Source organism: Dunckerocampus dactyliophorus, chromosome 12 (genome assembly GCF_027744805.1).
Source record: "Dunckerocampus dactyliophorus isolate RoL2022-P2 chromosome 12, RoL_Ddac_1.1, whole genome shotgun sequence".
In the NCBI taxonomy this organism is placed as follows: Eukaryota; Metazoa; Chordata; class Actinopteri; order Syngnathiformes; family Syngnathidae; genus Dunckerocampus; species Dunckerocampus dactyliophorus.
Window position 1 is genome coordinate 24,194,601 of NC_072830.1, and position 20,045 is coordinate 24,214,645.

At 44.9% G+C, this 20,045-nt stretch overlaps 1 protein-coding gene across 4 annotated transcripts in view; it reads left to right on the forward strand.

Moving 5' to 3' along the window:
* The window catches only part of zgc:172282 (leucine-rich repeat and fibronectin type III domain-containing protein 1-like protein), a 175,635-nt gene that overhangs the window by 82,429 nt on the left and 73,161 nt on the right, over positions 1–20,045 (forward strand). For all 4 annotated transcript variants that reach the window (XM_054793154.1, XM_054793153.1, XM_054793155.1 and 1 more), the window contains exon 3: positions 14,739–14,955. In XM_054793154.1, coding sequence (XP_054649129.1) covers positions 14,763–14,955 — 193 coding nt within the window. In that variant the 5' untranslated portion in view covers positions 14,739–14,762. The remainder of the gene's footprint in view (positions 1–14,738; positions 14,956–20,045) is intronic.

Consider the following 20,045-nt stretch of genomic DNA (forward strand, 5'->3'; position numbering starts at 1 on the left):
TAGCACTAAATATTCTGAGTATGAGTGTTTTTGATGTGATAATTGGATTGGTTTTCTACAGTTATTTTCAATGTTCTTAATAAACAATATAGCCTAGCAAAGAAGCACTGACTTGTATGCATGTCAGCACAGGTGGTTGTGCGGCAGGGTGTGATGCAAGATAATCTCACGTGGTGGGAATTAAAAGCATGTAGATACTGTCTAAAGTGAGCACACTTTATCAAACCAAAAGTAATTATAGAAAAGCCCAAAGACTGCCTTCCTCCGCTTACACAGATGAGATGAAGTGTTTGCAGGGGCAGCAACCATCATAACACCTAAACTTCCATTCATTCATTTTCTATACTGCTTGTCCTTACCAGCGTGAGCAGGAGCAAACCTGTCAGTCCTCCCATTTTCACCAGAAAACTACAGTATTTTGCTCTTCTTTCCCAACACTCTGCTGTTTTAATAGATTCCTATATTTTCCCCATAATTTATCAGTTTCCCTTATTTTTGTAGAACATTTCTCTTATAAAATAATGTAGATGTTGACAGGCATGAGCTGGTGCCAATCCCAGCTGACCCTGGGCGAGAAGTAGGGTACACCCTGGATTTGTCGCCAGTCAATCACAGGCCACATATAGACAAACAACCATTCACACTCACATCAGATCACCAACCTGTCGATCACCATCCACCAGTCGATCTTTGTGACTTTGTCGGTCATCACGAGAATATTAGAAAAAAAATGTAGTATCACATCCGTGCCCTCCCCTTCCAGAGAGTGACCAACAGGCATGCATTTTGTTCACTAATCACGCCCATCCACCTCGCCGCTCTCCAGGCACACAACCCACAAGCCCCAGCCAGGAGCCCAGTCCGCAAAACCCGGCCGGAGGTACCAGCGCACACAACAGTAATTATTTCATGTTAATATGGCTCAAAATCTGCCTTTGCCAGAACGTGACAGAATGCTCCGACCAGAACAAGATGACACAAGATGGACTTCTGGACCTGGCAGGTCTTCAAGGTGATGGAGGAAGAGAGCCAGAGGTTCTCTGCGGAGGAATTGGAAGACATGGTGCGGGGGCGAGACGGCACATTAATTCCTATGGCGTGGATGTACCCTGTCCTGCCCAAGACACACCAGGCCATCTGCAATGCCAACGCACGCCTCAGCCAGCTCCCGCGAGGGCTTCACGGCTTCGAAAGATTAAGTCACTCCCTTCCTCCTCTCCACGCCAGGCCGCGGTGTTGCAACTCCCTCCTCACATTGCTGCTGAGTGCCGGCCCATTGTGCAGTTTCCGACGGCCTCAGCCTCACGGTCCATTCCATTCTTTGTTGTCTTCGGTGCAACACGAAGAGGAGTGCAGCACAACGTCTTCTGCCGCACTTTTGCGCTCCAAGTTCCTGTCGCTGCCCTCGTCCGCTCCCACCTTGCTTCCAGTGCAACGCCAAGAAAAGGGCCGCGTTCCAATTCCCTCGCCAAGGCTTTTCAAGTTGCCGCCGCCCTGTGCACCTCCCATTTTGCTCCCAGTGCAAAGCCAAAAGGTGGGCCGTGTTCCAATTCCTGCACCAAAGTGTTTCAAGCTTCCGCCGCCCTCCTCACCTCCCGTCTGGCTCTCAGTGCAAAGCCAAGAGGTGGGCCGCATTCCCATTCCCGCGTCAAGGCATTTCAAGCTCCCGCCGGCCTCCTCTCCCGACGTGCTTCCAGTGCAAAGCCAAGAGGCATCACGTGTCAAGTCACAAGTAATTCCAGCCGGGGGGTCAGAGCAGGAGGAACTTGTGACCCTCCTCCAAGCCTCCCTTCCCTGGTTCCGGTTTCCGCCGTGAACGGCGCCTGGGATCCGCCTTTGGAAGAGGGGCCTCGTACCACCTGCTGGGCGACGGAGGGAGCGCAGTCTCTCATTTCCACGTCAGGCTGAGATGCTTCCTGCTTCCTCACCTCCATGTCAGGCCGAGACGCTTCCTGCTTACCCACCTCCACGTCAGGCCGAGACACTTCCTGCTTCCTCACTTTCACGTCAGACCGAGACTCTTCCTCCTTCCGCGGCACGTCTGGCCGAGACGTCACCTGCTTCAGCTTTTCCTTCAGTTCCTGTTTTGGCGGCTTCCTCACGCCCTACATCAGCATGCGTTCTCCACCTAGAGTTCCTGCTCCAGCTCAGTTCACCCTCTGGCTCCGCCTCTCATACCGTCCTGGCCGACCCCCATAAGGGTCCCGCCTCCTTCGCCAATCTCACCATCCAGGCTGTCCCCCAGATGGGTCGCACTGGCAACCCACCACCAGTCCTCCCACCACCCTTCCCTCTCTGACTTTGGACTTTTTTGGACATCTGGTCCATCCTTGAAGGGGGGTACTGTCACGATCCATGAGTTAGCCTGCGTGACAGTTTAGTTTGTTGCCGCTTTTATACCTTAGTTCCTGTTTTATGCCTTTCTTTCGTGTGTCTTCCTGCTTTGCCTTTCTGTTCATTCACACCTGCTGCTAATTTGTGTTGTTAGTATTGAGTCCAGGTGCGTGCTCCATTGTGTGTCGAAGCATTGTCATAGAAGTGCTCTTGTTTGGATTCCTGCCACTGCATAGCAGCTAAATTAATTAAAAATATATTTTTACCTGCACTTGGGTCCTGCTCTCTGCATATTGAGGTCACAGCCTCAACACCATAACGTGACAGAAACCCTATAATTAACATAATCCATGTTTGTGGACTGTGGGAGAACGCTGGAGTACCTGGAGAAAATCCATGCACCCACGGGGAGAACATGCTAACTCCACACAGAGTTATCTCAGGGGAGATTTGAACCTTTGATCTCCAGACTGCGAGGTTGGCATGCTAAGAAGCACATCCTATAAAGAATGGCTTAAATGTACTCGCTGCCATGCTTTTGAAACTTAGGTTTCTGGATATACAATGTAACGGCCATTGATCAAAACAGGCACACCTGTTTTGGTGAAAAATTTGCCTGTCATCCAAATTACACCACAAATTGTAAAAATGATTCAAAGCACTGCTTTTCTAGTATATCATCACGGCTTCATCATCAACGTCATGATGAGTCAGGACTGATCTTCATGTGATTCTAATTGGATTCAGGTCTGTTGGTAGGGCTTGTTAGGAAATCCCCATTTTTGTAAAAAATAAAAACAGACCTCTCTATATTGCTTTCCCTCCCATTTCAATGACATTGCTTGTCTCCTCGCATTATTCACCAAGCCTCATACTGTACCTATCTAAGCACATAACTTAAGTCTTTGATCAGGCCCTCAGTAGACACGCTGCATAAACATTCTGACAGTCTGCGTGTTTGTGATTTCTTAATACAGCTCATTTTCTGTTTACCAGGAATACATCTGTGTTTCATTTCAGAAGGCTGGACATAAATCTGTTAGGAAATGTACATAGATTGTTTTCATACCCTTGTGTTTGTACAAGCAGAAATACATTTGCTGCTTGCATGTATCTTTTCAATAGGACTGTGCTTCATTGTTTATTTGGAGCAAATCTGTTCTATTCTTCAAGCTTTGAGGGTGGGCGAATGGTGTGAATGGAGGGACATCAAGAATGAAGTTACGGTGAAATTTGCCTACAGACATCAGGTGACCAGATGGGTGGGGGATTTGGTAAGACTGGAACACGACTGCAGGTTCTCAGGAACTCAATTAGGCCATGTCTACGCAGATCCGAACATTTTATTTTATTATTATTATTTGTTTTATATTTAATTACTTTAATGAATATTTTAAAAACACATTTTTATATGTGTTTTGGCCTCTCTTCCAGATGCAAACGTTTTTCTGTCCTGAAAAACTGAGCTTTTGGAAAACTCTGGCCAGAGTTACACTGCAGGGTATGATGTGCAATTCCGATTTTTTTTTTAAAATACAGTCTTAATGTAGTTATTCACATTACCAAAAAAAAAACATGTGGCTCATAAATGTGAACGCAATTCGGCGGGGTGTGACATGCATGCACAAAAAACGCAACGCCACATGCTGTACCTTGTATTTATGGAAGTAAACCCCAATTTGTCGTCTCAGTCGTGACGTATTTGTGGCAATTTCAATAATTATTTGCTACTGGAGTCAACCTTTTTTTAGAAACAAATTATTTCCCATAGGTATTGATTTAACATGCAGACCATAGCCATCATGAGGTGACAAAAACAGCAAAGCTCAAATTCAAGCCATTCATACAGAATGATGCCAACATCAGACTGGAATAAAAGATAAGTAGGATGATTATCTACAGTATCGATTTCTGAGCGTTCATGTGACGCTTGTGACCATGCAAAATGCACATTTTTGACATGGAATTACTAAATTAATTAACTAACCAATTGATTATGTTAAATATTTCAAGTTAATTAAGATTAAAAGGGCTTATGTTTTTTAAGTGTGCAGGAGTGGGGGGTACATGGATTCAGGTCAAATGTCTGAAGGGGTACGCAACTGGAAAAAGTTTGGGGAACCACTGTGCTAAGCCTTTTCTACTTGCATTGTCCACAACCTCCTTTCTTTTTCTGTCTTGCAGCTTTCTTCTGTGTATGCTCATAGGTTTGTGTAAACATGTCATTGTATATTATTGTAAAGCTAAATATTGTAAGAAAAAAAAAACCAAGCAAGCGGGGCTGGATGAAAAGAGAAATTCAAATGCTCTTGAACCATGGCAGCCGTTTAATTCTTTAAACTGCCTGTGAAAGGCATCAAATTCATATTTTTTCATAGCAATAAATGCGTTCGTATGAAGGCCATAGACTTCTCATGAGTCAGCGCTCTCTGTGTGCTTTTTCACTAGTATAGACCATTTCAAAGTACAGATCGGGGTAAATGCGTATTTGTGTGTGAGGGGCTGTTTGTTTGATGGAATATGTGTGATCGATTCCCCGAAGCGACAGCTGCAATCTGAGTCCCTGAATGGAGCATCTTCACTCGGATGACTACCAAATGGCACATACAGTTCTCTAACTTGCTTTTCCTGCTTTTTTTGTTTCCATGTCTGAGATTCTGTTTTTGCAGCTTGTTATTTTCTCTCCATACTCAGTTCCCGCTTTTATATCTATTACATGCCCTTTTCAGTTTTACCTAATATCATTATTCCCTAATCGACATAATCACTGAAGTGCTCGCTGTTGCCTCCTGCAAGATTAAACACATCAGTCACACCTAAAACCTTTAATATATTTTGTAAGATTACAGGAACAAGAGGGTGAATAAAAGCAAAAAATAAAGCAGCCATTTATCTAATCGGCAAGATACTTGAATATGTTCTTTTTTGGCTGACAAAAATGTGGCGTCTACCTAATCCTCTAAAGTAATTAATCAATTTATGAAGCACACAAACCATTAAATGGTAATCAAAACATAACCTCATAGGTAGAGGATGGATTTTTGATTTCACAGTATTTTTTAGACTGTGTAGATATATGGAAAAAAAGAGGGAAAAAAAAACGTCCTTGAAAGGTGGAGCACAAAAAACACAATCAGAAGAATCAGTGTGCTTTAAGGCTAAAACTCAAGGACAATATTTAAAAACATTTAAAAGCTCACGCATGAACAACCAACAGCAGCAAGGAACTAACTACATTTGACCCTGAGATTGAATTTGTATAAGCCAGTTTTTTTTGTTTTTTTATGTACACACCATTAGAAAATGAAATGATATTTTCACAGCTGATAATCAAAACAACTGTAAATTATCATAAATGCCATGGCCATCATAACCATGACTACTCTATTTGGAGGTTTACACAATGCTTCTGTTCAGAGATGGGTGATCCCAATGCCGTTTCTTGCTTATAGGCCAGGGGTCGGCAACCCGCCACTCTGGGCCACATGTGGTTCTTCAGCCTCCTTGTTGCAAATCCCACGTCGTTTTTTTTTTTTAACATTGAAGTGGAGGAAATGGGCATTTTCGAAAAGTTTGAAATAGCCAACTCACCACAAGTCTGTGAATGCATCTACACTGCTTTCTGACTCCTGATTGGATGAGCATACACACAAGCATGAGTCTTATTTGTGTCTCAAATGGCTTATTTACTCGTATTATGTCTGCTATATTGGGTAATACGAGCGTAAAGGTGACTCCGGGGTGTTAGTTCATGTCTAGGGGACTCTAACAATATTAAAAAAACACATTTAGAAGGTCGTAACCAGGTTTTCAATGTTCTAATGATGAAAATATTTCACTTAGAAATATCTAATATTATCCTACTTTGCACAAATTCACTTCTGGTCAGCTCTGGAACCAATTAACTGTGATAAACAAGGGATTACAGTACATTTTTATTGTTTGCAAGATTGGTTGATAACCATTGATGGTAGGTTCAATCACTCGAAAACTTTGATTGTCATCTTTCATCTATTTGTTAACAAAGGGTGCCACAAAAAGTTAGCAACAGGTAGCAAATTTCACAGGGAATATCTTGAGTTGTTGCTGCTTTGACGACATATGAGGATGCACAACAGATGGCTCCCATTAGACTGACAGCACGTTTGTGTGTTGAAGTAGAGATGGAGGTACAAAGACTTGTGTGTAACAGTGTGTTTGTGCATGTGTGGTTTTGTGTTACTGTAACCCAGGGGCTTTGGTTAGTGTTACAATAGCACACAGAGTAACCAGCGTTGATGCACTGTGCTACTGTGATCACCTCATTATGTACTGGAAGAGAGAGGGCTATTTACGTGGTGGGTAAAAATGGCAGAAAAGTGACTACAGGACACTAAAAGGTACAGAGTGTGAAGCAACAAAAAAAGACAAGAGATGAAGTCATGAAACAAAATATATCTGAACACATATGACCTGTGTGGCTTGGAACACTAGTTGTATGTCTTTTACAAAGGCAAAGTGGAGGTTTGTGTGAACAAGTATTTATCAGTCTCTGTGCATCTATGTGGGAATTTGTTTTTGTCATTGTGTGTATCTGCAGGGCTGCCAGCTTGGTCACCCAGCTGGTGTGGGATTTGAATGGCAAGGGAAATGTGCCAACACTATGACCCCTTACTCAACATAATAATGCCACGTGCCAAAACTATGGACAAACAAAGCCGAAGGTGCCAACAGCCATGGAATCAATTCTGAAAAGCCAGTGGTGTTTGTTGTGTGCGGTATGTTATAAAACAACTGACTAGATGAAAGATGTTGTTTTGTTGATCTAATTCTAGAATCTAATTTATTTATAGCATTTATACAGAGCTATAATTTGTTATTATTACAAAATATAATTGTAATGTGACTTATGTCGTATTTGATTAGTGAATGTCAAAAATGAAATAGACAATGTTGCGGTCAATCTCGCGAGAGATCAAATAGTAATATTTTTATGGTTTTCCTTCAAACATGGCTTCGAGGAAACCATGAGATTAAAGAGATGCCATCTATGATGTTCCTCAAAATGATCTTTTAACAAGATTGTACTCACACAATTAAAGAAAAGCGGAAGAATGATTGAAATCAGCTTCTCCCCTAACATTAGTTCAACAAGAGTAACCAACAGGGGTACCAGTAATTTTATCTCAAGTGAAATAAACTATAAACATCCTTACCTTAAATACTCCACCTCCTCAGTCTTTGTACTCGGCAGTTGCATGGCTTAACCGGTCTGTTCTTGGATTTGGCCCATTACTTCTCTGTGCCACAAGCCACATGAAAAGACTTGGCTTAGATGATCTCAGTAGGGGTGATCGCAGTTCATCCAGAGCGGATCTAACTCAGGTGACTGAACTCAAGTCGTATACTGTACAGACAAAATCCAGGAGGCAGTGAACGCTGTAAGAGCCACAGAGGATAGAGATGATATGTTAATGCCTTCATCACATTTGCATACCTCATCGTGCATTTGTCTGTTCATTCACATATATAGTGTACAGTAGCTCACAAAAGGGACTACACCCCATCTCAGCAACCATTCGAGGAAGCATGCATCGATCGATTGATCCCTACATATGAAACCGTCTTATCCACGGATCTTATCTACGTCCGCAAAGGTCTGAAAGTCAGCCACTGTTCTTGGAGAAATTCAGGGGGAATTCAAGTAATTTCTGTAGCCTCGTGGATCTCCGTTGTGATTTTGTGTTAATAAGTAATCATAATGTCCAAAGCGATGTCCTGTAGTAAGCACTTCCCTCTACCACACTGGAGTTTAACATCTTGTAGGTCTCTTGCAAATAGAGGAATTAATGAAGCGAGGGGTGATGCCTGCTGTTGCGTGGCGTCACACGGGACGCAGCAGTACCAAACAATGCCACGACTGCTACACGGGCGCGGGAAGTGGTGGTGACCATGCGTACCCATGCGGGCACAATGTGCGTTGAGCATACTATTGTCGTGCACTAGATGTAAACAGTACTTGAGAATGTGTAAATGAGCTGTGCGGGAGCGTGGTCATTCCGTGCCAATGCGCACCATTTTCGGTTACAAATTGCATGCCAAGTGCATAATTGATGCGCAAACAGAACGCAAACAGTGTGCAAACTAGTCTTTGTGCTTTTCAGGCGTGCCATAAATGAATAAATGAATGACACGTATTGCCACGGCAAATTGCGGGACAATGCAGAGGCAAAATGTGTACTTGTGTAAACGCTGCTTTAGACATTCTAAAGCGCAGCATGATCCCCTCCCTTGGGAAACTGGAGTGCATGGCAGTTTTCCAACAAACAAACACACCTCCGTAAAAAGAAAGTTGAAGTTGAAGGTAAGAATGAAGTCAAGTACTGCATGTCTTCACACCAGAACACAGTTGAGCACCTGTAGGGCATCTTAAGCAGAAAGTGGAGGAAAGTAAGGTGTCAATGTCTAACATCAACTAGCTCTTTGATATCATGGAGGATGGAAGAGGATTCAGGTCCAATAATCTGTGCAGCTCTCTGAATTCCATGCCCAAGAGGATTAAGGCAGCGCTACATAAAAACAGTGCTCACACTAAATTTTCACACTTTGGAAACGTTCACTGTGAGGTGTACTCTTGGTGATGCCACCTATTTAGACAGGCCTACAGGCGATGTATTTCCAGAAGACAGGAAATCTATACAGCTTTCCAAGCTATACACTGACTACTCTAAGTTATATTCAAGTTGCATTTATATAGTATTGTCCCTTGAGAAGATATAAATTGCTGAAATGTGAAGGGTGTACATACTTTTGTGAGATAGCGTGTAAACATAATGAGCTAAACGAGGAAAATAATGGTGCCACACTCTCATTTTGATTCTTTACATTTTGAATTATGACCACCGCTGCTCCTATGTGTTACAAGTATACATTTCCATGAGAAAGTTTTAAGTATGTAAGAGGCAAGGAGACTATGTCAAACGCTTACCGTACTGTATATTCAAAGTTTACCCAGTTTTGAAACAGCAATAATTAAGTAATATTACATTTCATTACATACTGCACTTCTCAGTGTAGCAGTTGTCTGTGATGTAAATATTGATGGCCGGGTTTTTCGTTTTCTTCTGTTTGTACAACGGCCAATTTGCACTAGAAAGACAATTGTCCTCATAAGTCTGACACATGCTGTTTTAATATGCACTATCACAAGTACTTTTACCACTGAGGGCTTTAATGCCTGCAGAGTAAAAGTGAAGTGCAGCTCTGGCACCCCCTCAAAAATGACACTTTTAGAGGGTGAGCACGTGGTAACTTTCATCTGCATTATTTCGGCATCCCATGGATTCCATTTATGGAGTTTATTTGAATAGTCTGCCATATATTCCCCATGGCTATATAATTAGCTTTTATGAAAAAAAAATGCTTCCATCAACATGATCAATGACAGTTGCAGCCCTTGTAAATAAATGTTGATTTTTAATATGCAGCGATACAGTACGTAGGCGGAATGTGTTGCGATAGGATAGACCAAGCCACGTGTATGTTGGACTAAAAATAAACTGAGGACCAATATAGTGTAAAAGCGCTCCCTGCACGAGACAAAGTATGGTTGCAGTGTCTGCGATGGGGAATCTGTTCACTGCACCTTTTACCCTATGATGACAACGCAGACTCATGACTTGTGAGATCTCCAGACCAATCTTGTGCTTTCTCGCAGCCCCCATACGCACACACTCATGACACCCCCACAACCATAGCACATACTCTTCCCACCTCCTCACTGTTACCATCCATGTGTCATCGGGTGTTGCTAAGTTACAGGCCTCTACCAAGTTTTTTTTGGTCTTTTACAAATGGTTTTGACAGAGACACCATTCCTCAGCAGCATTTGTTTTCTTTTTGCAATTGTCTTCAACTGGTATTTATCTACATACTTTAGTTGGCACAATTTGTGCTCGCCGCTCATGCCTTTTAAAGCTTTTTACAAAGAAATGCTTCAGTCCCAAACACTGAGTGATCATTGAGGGAAAGAAGAGCATTGTCAGAGAAGGTGAAATGTTTGTTCTTCCATTTCCAATGTTTTCTTCTATTAATCTTTACACCATCGTGCCCAGATTAAACTAAAACAAGCTTTGCATTTACAGTGCACAGCTTCACAAGCTTGCACTCAAATACTCATAAATTAAACACTGGTGAGTTCAAGCGTGTGCACAGCATGATAGTTTGTGTATGGAGTAGATGCATGTGGCTTCTTTTTGAGGTTGCGCTTGAAAGAGTGAACTCCCGAAATAGACAGGACTTGCACGCACATAAAACGCATACTACAAGATAAGCGCATAATCATTAATACATGGTTACATTTTGAGTTTAAGTGAATTTGTATGTGGTGAATGAGTATCCTCTAGCTGTCAATGCCATACGAAAATGGCAAAAGACTGTAAAGATGTCGTTAAGATGTAATGATTTACCCGTATTACATTTTTTTGAAAACAGTTCCAAAATTATGAATGCCATTTGTCAATACATGTAACACAACTTTTTATAGTATGTGATTTTTTGTGTTCCATTTTCATCCAGACACCCATTCAATTATATTATTTTAAATGTTTCTCTTTTTCTGGACATTATATTAATAATTGCGGTCTGAATGATTGTATGTTCACACATGATTTGTCAAATAATGTTTTTAAATGAAATGAACCTTTTATCTTAAACAATTAGTAGAATTGTATATAGCAATACTGAATATATGTATATATAGCAATACTGAATATATATATACATATATTAAAATAAAAATAAAAAAAATAAAATTAAAACATGTATGCATTTTATGTAATTTTATTATATTCTGTCAGAAATCCCTTTTATCTGGTTTAACTGGTCCCAGACCCAACTGAGATTATTGTATTTCCGCGAAGTAGGAATCCTTATTTATAAATGGAATATTTTTGTAGGTAGACAACCTGTTTACGAACTTCTAAATACGGTTAGCATTATGAAATGAAATGAAATGCATAGTACACGTAAGAGTAAAAAAGTAAGTTAATACATAAATAAGACTCATGCTTGTGTGTGTTGCTATAAATGTGTTCCCTAGCTGAGTGGCGGCCTGACAGGAAGTGACATCAGGGCTTCAGAGTTGAGTTTTAGCTTGCCTTGGGTTACTACAGCAACAATAGCCTGTGTTTTTATTAGGGATTATTGTGCCTGCTGTGAGATAATTCACCTGCAATAAAAGCCAGTTGTTATGGCTATCAAATCTGCCATTTGTGTGTCTCACCGCGCATTACTGATATTTAGTAACCAGTGTAGAATACTATGTCTATATACTATACAATATACACTATATACAATATACAATATACACTATGTCAGTCACAGCGTCTTTGAATGCCTTATAAATGAATTTTAGTTTTAACCATCTTGATGCTTGAAAATGCTTAATTTAGGTAAAGAATATCTAAAATGTGCTTCAATATGCATCTTTTTTTTTTTTTTTACTAGTAATAGCCCGTATTCAACCACAAAATCATTAATGTATTTTTGAAAAACAACGATATTCAAACTGCAAAGTGGCAAGGGATGACTGTATAGCGTTTGGGGTTTGGGCATGCGCACACGGCTAAACAACAATCTATCAACAATCTAACTATCACGTTACTTGAAAACAACTTGTGACAAGCTGTCCACAACTGCCCACCCTTTGACAATGACTGTGTAGAGGATGCCAGATGGGGCACAATATGGTAATCTATGGCCTTGCGTTTTTTTCTATATATACAGTACATAAAACTACATAATATACAAGATTGACGCATATGTTCTACAACATATGAGGTAGAGCTCAATAAGCACATGCACAAGTATGAATATTTCCATGGTTGAGTCACGTGCAGGACATTACACACGCATGACACTGTGGGGTTCAGCAGTTGAGTCTGACAGCGTAATCTATCTCCATTGTGGGATACAGAGTACTCTCGGGAAGTGTGTCAGACATAAGACAGAGTCAAACATACACACACGTGATGACACACATGCGGAGTTCATGGTAAATGCAGCAAATCCATTCACAGCAAAGAATAATGAGGCGACTAGCAGAGAGTCCCAACTCAAGTAAATAGTGGCTTGATTAACAATTACCAACAGGTGCTTCTGACAGCCCTTACCAGCAGAAGCAGATTTGCTGCACATAAACCCAAAAGAGGAAACAAACAAACAAAATAAGAGCACAAAGCAGGAATCAATGTAAAAACAAAGGAAAACCAAAACTGAAGTCCAACTCATGTGGAACATGACGTCTTTTTCCAACACGGAATGCACACACTAGGCATAATTGCAAGGATCCTGGTTCTTATGTTTTCTAGTCGTCATAATTGATAAGTGGCGAGGTTGAACTGTAACAGAAGTGGAAGAAACTAAATAAAGGGTTGAACCCAAGGGAATTTGTGTTTGTGCAACCACATTGTTGGGAGGGATAGTTTCTTCAATCAGCAGTGAGTGCGCCCACAATAAAGACGCATTAGAATAACCATTAATGTGAAGCCACAAACAAACACAAAATAGATATCTCGGTCTGTCTTTAAATTAAAACACACACAAGTTAACAGAAATAAATGATCTCTTCTGTGGATTAGCAAACTGTATAGACAGGAGAGACAGGAAGGTAATACAAAAAGTCATTGTAAATGTACCCTTCAGTGAGAAAATATGCATATTATTGTTATATTTGCTTGTTTAGATGTTAAAATGAAGTGGAAGTTAGCAATTATCTTGTTGACTTACAGATATCAAAACCTGGAGGCAAGTCTTTCCACAGTTTGTTCTGTTCTAATACTGTAAGTCTGCTCCTTAAACAACATTTTAATCGTACAGCAATGTGATGTTGCCATCTGCTGCAATATTTACATTAAACACTTAAAAATGATTTCCCCAGGGTGCAGCTGATTGATTCTTAAACGCAAAGCAGAGCGCAATCTGTCAAGTTACAAAAAAGACTGTCAGTGTGTGTTTTTGCAGCAGCATAATCACAAACATTTGCCACTTGAAGACAGCCACAATTTTGTCCTTCCAGCTTTTACATTTGTGGGAAATAAATTGCTGCAGAGCTCGCTAACATTCACACATGCATGTTTTTGGAATGTGGGAGAAAACCCACACAGGGAGAACATGCAAACTTCGAATCCTCGAGCTTCTGACTGTGAGGCCAATACGATAACCAACCACTGTGAGGCTGCAATGCACATCGTCCACATGCTATTATTATGAAAGCCATTTAAAAATATTAAAGAAAAGAGAAAAAATATACAGAATTTGTTTTTCCCATGAAAAATAATCTAAATCCAATTAATCCATTCCAGAAAGTTAAAATGTTAACACAAAACACCATTTTTATAGTTTTACGGTTATAGTTGCATGTGCAGAAAACACTTTGAAATGCATGTAAATGAGGAATGAGAGGGATAAATGAACATCACTTTTACCTTGACTGAGGGCGTGATTGTTGACAAAGACAGTTATGTGGCAGCGAGATCCACTTGGACACCACCTTCGTGTTTTGCCGTGAGTTATTTCTTGGATGTTGTTTCTCACCTTCATCATAATGTTGGCACTTGCAACTTTCTCTGTCTCCACTGTGGGTTATTTTGCTGCCATGATCAAAAGAAAAGCATAACTCTGTTAATTAGCAAAGAAGTACAGAGTCAACAGCTGATGACATCATAGACGGGCCACGGTGGTGACTTCCAGTTCCTGTTTCCATGTATTAGCAAGCTAATAGGCTGCTAACAAGGACGTTTTGTAATGAAAATACAAGAACACAGTTGGACTCACATTGTATTAATAACACGACAAGACAAGCGCCATATTGTATGCTAACCTGAAAATGTACGCAAACCAAAGCAAAAGCTTTCAGTACATTTTTTACGAAAACACCAGGTTGTGCGCTAACTGAGGTTCCACTACCAGACACACACTTCAGTATTTTATTCTTGGGTTGAAACACCAAGAAAATGGAAAAAGTAGACCTCCCTCAGAACCTCTGTTCAATGGCTTTGATTAGCCAAGCAATCAAACTGTGAAGCACAATGTAGTCTGCTTACGTGAGTCCACACATTTTAAGACAGGTCAAAAATAACAATTGTCCCATAATTAGCTGTCTAAACCTCTTAAAGTTACGGCAAATCAACCATAATTCTAAAGAGTATTTAGTCCACCCTGGACTGATTATTAATATACAGTATAATAAATGTGAAGCGACAATAGACTGGCATTGACTGGCAATAGTACATACAGTATATGATAATAGCTGCATGAAAGGCGACTATGTGAACCAGTACCAATGACCATTTACTGTACCTATAATGACCCCAAAGTGACACTTACTGCAAGTGTTGACTTCTTCCTTTCATTCTTTCTTACAGTCGCCTTGTTTCCGGGTGAATATCATGGAACGACTGTGGTTGTCTTTGCTGTTGCTGACAGCAACATGCAGGGGACAGCCCTGTCCAAAACGCTGTATGTGCCAGAGCCTTTCGCCATCGCTCGCTATTCTCTGCTCTAAGACAGGCTTGCTATTTGTTCCTGTTGCCATAGACCGCCGCACCGTGGAGCTTCGGCTTCAAGAGAACTTCATCACAGGTAACCTGCTCGTACTTAATCACACATTGTGACACAAAGTGTTGAAAAATGCCAGTATAATGAGCAGAAGCAATGGCAATGTTGTGACAGGTTATATGCAACACTATTGATTAATATATTACATACGGTACACTGTACATTTTAAAATAAAACGATACTGCTGATTCGGGATGTCTTCATAATGATGACTGGTCATCTACTATTTTCATGACAAAACTAAGGTGACTGACCTCTATTTGCGTGCCAAGGCGTGTTATACGTCATTGGAAAGCTTATTTTGCTGAGATTCGACTGGTATGCACCATTCCAGGATACAATTATAACTGCAGGCTCAGTGAACACATATGTCTAGTGACAAGTTGCAAACATAAACATGAACAAAACTCACCTTCAGAGCCTCACAGTATTCCAAATGCACATTAAAGTCTGACAAATAAGGTCCCGTTACGTTGGCAATGAACCGGTAAATGTACTGTATATAGTCCACACCGAGTCTTAAATCCATAAAGACACACTGACCGCTGCTGCACACTTCCATCATTTTCATCAGATGCGCATATTTTGCACATACTACTGATCATAAATTCGGTGAGCATGGATGCATTAGGTACACCGTGCTACTGGAACTGGAACACCTCACTCAACCCAATACACAAATGTTTTCCCTGTCTGTTGTGGCACAATAGCCAATTAATTCTGTGTGCAAAAATGTACCAGCTTCTTTTCTAACTTGCGAGTCTCAGGCCAATTGCATCCAATCTTCATGAGGACAAACACACTTTGAAGAGCTAATGAAATCGTGAGAACACCATTATGCCACCGTTAAGCAAGGAAGTCCTGCGTATTGAAGAGAAGGAAAACATGGACCGTGCGATGAATGCACCTTTGAATTTTTGTTTCTGTCTTTATTTTCCTTTTTTTTTTTTTTTTTTTTTTTTTTTTTTTTTTTCCCCCTGTCCTGTCCAGCCTTTAAAGCAGATAGAATTGTATACCTAAATGCCGTCAAGTGCTCAACAGATTTACTCTGCCAGAGAGAAGTGTGATATACACTTCCCCTGTCATACAAAATTTATTCGACCTTGATGCTTGTTATAAAGCAAATTTGGAGCGCCCGGACCGGAGCAGGAGGGGACAGAGAAGAAGAGAAAAGGAAACGGGGGGGGGGGCGAGAGGGGACAAAAACAAAAAAAAGAGAGACAAGAGACAAGGACAACAGCAGCAACAACAACAATTGTGACAGAACAACAGAAACATACCGAACGACATCAGCAAATAAATGTCCGTGACAACTATAAAGACGAACAAGGATAAAGGACAAATCAATATCAACAACCACAATGACAAAGCTGTCAATGACAATCAGACATAATAGCAGTCATGAAATGATGACCTATGACAGTGATCACAATGACAATACTGCATTGAAACAGTCGCACACAATAGCAGTCATGAAATGATGAATTATGATAGTGATCACCATGATAATACCGCATTGAAACAGTCACACATAACTGTAGTAATGAAATGATTATCCATGATAGTGAATAGAATCAAAGTTACTGTAATGCACATCATTGTAAAAAAAAAAAAAAATACATATACACACATATATACATACATACACATACATAAATACATATATACATATATATATATATATATATATATATATATATATACACATATATACCGCACATACACACATATATATATATAGTCATACTGCTGAAATCACCGTCGCTGTAATAAAACCAACAACATAATAACACCCTGGATAACTCAGTGAGTAATGTGGGGAAGTACGTATGTACTGTGAGTGTGCATATGTACAGGTATCTCTGTATGTAAGGAAGACTTCATATATATATAAAGGTGCAGGAATGTGTGGGCGTGTGATTGTCACTGAGAGTGCATGAAAGGAAAGGGGCCGCCTTCCACCTCCCAGAGAGCCCCGCCCCAAATAGCAAGGCCGGGCCCCGGCCGCCAGAAGGCCACCAGGCCCATAGGGGCAGGCAGCACAAAGAACAGTGCCCCAAGAGCCAGCCCAGAGAGCCCCCCCCCCCCCGGGAAGACCAGTAAGGGGCCGAAGAGAGGTAATCCCAGCCAAGGACAGGGCGCCAGCGGGCCGGAGGACTGCCAACCCCCGAGACCAGCGAGAGATCACACCCCACAAAGGCAGACGGGTACCGGGGGCCACAAACCGGCAGGCCCAGAGACGCCTCCACAGCTGGAAAGAAGCCCGCCCGCGCCGGAAGCGCCAATTCTCCCCCACCGCCACCCCCACCCCCAGGGAGCGGAGCCCGGCCCGCCCCGGGCCAACCCCCGCCCGACCCCCGACACAGGGCCGCCCCGCCAAGGGATGCAGGAGGCACACCCTCCACCCACCCGGCGGAGGCACGGGCGGCAGAGATGTATCGCCCAGCACCTGACCCCACGGAGCAAACCCCTGTATGCCCCCCCCCAAATAAATAACTAAAATAAATAAATAAATAAAAATACACACACGCACGCACATACACACTCCTACGCACCCACACACACGCACATAAACGCTCCTACGCACAAACACACCCCTATGCGCACGCTCATACACACTCTTACTTACTCAAGCGCGCACACACACACACACACACACACACACAGTGGTCGACTGCCCGACACCCGGAAGCCCCACCCTATCCCCCGTTGGTAACCCAAGGAGCAGCGGAGCCGGGGACCCCGGGGTCCCAGACATACGATTCAGAACCCAGGGGCGGAGAGCGCAGACTGCCGGGGAGCAGGAAGACACCCGGCCACACCCCCCCAGCGGTAGGACGCCGCCAGCGAGGCAGACAGGGGAGTCAGCGAGGAGGAGAGCGGGAAACCGAGCAGGCAGGCGGGAAAACGGGCGAGCAGCCAGGCGAACCACCACACAGCGCCAACCGAGACCCGCGGGCCAGCAAACCCCGAAGAGAGAGCGGGAGCACCACACCCCAAGCCGCAGGGAGGCCAAGCACCAGCGCCGAGAAGGCGAGACCAGCAGCCGACCAGCCGACGGCCCCCACATACCACCAGAAGCCAGACCAGCCACATGCCACCAGAGCCGACAGCGCACCACCCGCGCACCGGAGCCCCACCCCCGACAAGCCCACAGACAGACCGGGGGAGGCGAGGACACAGACAGCGGCCCGGCAGCGCACAAAGCGCAACGGCGACAGACGCCCAAGCGCCCGGCAGAGCACGACCCCCCCCAGCGAGCCCGGCCCCAGGGCACCCGCCCCCCCACCCCCACCCCGCCACCCAGGCCCACAGTACCCGCAAGCATGACCAAGCCCCAACCCACCAGCTGGCCCGGCGCCCCAGCAGCCGCCACAGCGCAGCAACCACCGGCCGCCGCGACAGCACACGGGCCACCCGAAGCACCAGCACCGCCCCCCGGAGACCGCCGAACCCGCCCCAAGAGCGCAGAGGCGCCCGCGGCACGTGTCAGTCCAGGGGGGGCACCGCAAGCCGCCCCCCCCGGCGCAAGCCCCGGCATCAACAGGCCCCAGAGGGCCACCCCAGGGAAGGGCAGGCGAACCAGACAAGGGCACCCCACAGGCCAGGCCGCCCCGGGCGAGCCACCGCGACGGCCAGGCCCCCGGCCACACCGCCGACCCTGGCGGGCAGACGCCGAGGTGCACGAGGCACCCCAATCCAGCCCGCCCCACCCGTGTATGTGATAAGGTGTGATAGTGTCTATGATGCAATTAAAAAAATAAATAAATAAATAAAATAAAATAAAAGAGGATGGTGTATCTGTGTGCATGTATATGGAGTGTATGTGGATGATAGCTAATGATGCAATTAAAATCGGGGGACAGCTGCCGCTCGGAGGGCCCCTCACCTGGCCAGCCCCCCCAAACCCTAAGTGTCTACTCTGCGATTAAAATTGGGGGGCAACAGGTCAGTGGCACAGCAGGAGCAAAGGAGCCCCGCAAGGCAGCTCCCCTCCCCAATCACGCCCGACCGTAGGCCACCCCCCAATGTCCTATATATATGTGAGGTGGTGCAGTGGCACAGGAAGGACGGGGGCCCCACACCCCAACGCCGCCCAAACCGAGCAGGGGGGGGACCAAGGACACATGACCGACCGGCCGCCCACCACAGCCCAGGCTCGGGCGTGCCGCAGGACACACCACAGGCCCTACCCGGCCCGCCAGGATGCCCAGTCCGGCCCACCCAACCCCCCAGAGGCGATACCCCCAGTGCCCCCCAACACCGGAGCCCCACCGGAGGTAGCGTTCACAGCGCCACCCCCAAACCGCCAAACACCACGGACAAGCCACACGCCCCCAAGGCAGATCCGACCGCCACCAGGACAGCGGGAGCCGCGCCCACGCGCCCCCCGCATACCACCACGGCCGGCAAGGGAGCAACACCACGACGACCACAAGAGCACCGGACCCCACATAGAGCGGAGCACGGCCGCACCCACGAAGCACGCAGGCCAGAGGCGCCAGGGAGGGACAGAGAAGCAAGCACCGCACGACCGGGCCCGCGAGAGGAGCGGCCCCCGCCCGGCGCCCAAGCAGATGCCCCCGCCCGCCCCGCCCACCGCCACGCCACAGACCGGCCACCGCCCCACCCCCCGCCCATCCACCAACACGCCAAGGGGGAAACCCCGGAGGGAGGGAGACAACCGCCGGCCCGGAAGCAAGGACCAGCCCGACACCAGCAGGCAGCAGGGACCGCCCGCCAGCCCCCCGCCAGCCCGACCCCCAAGCCCCCGGCCAAAGCCACCCCCCGACCGCCCCACCCCGGAGCAAGCATCCTCCCGCCGATCCCGGGAAGCACCACGCAGATGGACACCACGCCGCCCGCCCCACCGCGCAACCCGCCCACGGCCCCCACACGCCCCACCCACCGAGCCACAGCGGCCCCGTCCCTGAGGGGAGAAAGCAAGGGATCCCCCCCACCCCAGCACCACGCACCCCCCACCCCGAGCCCAAACCGCACATCCGCGACCCCCACCTCCGCGCCCCCCGTCACCCGGGGGACAGCCACAGGCGCCGGAGGATTTATTTTCCAAACAATCCTGACAAAACGGTCTTGAAAGACAAGATTCAGTG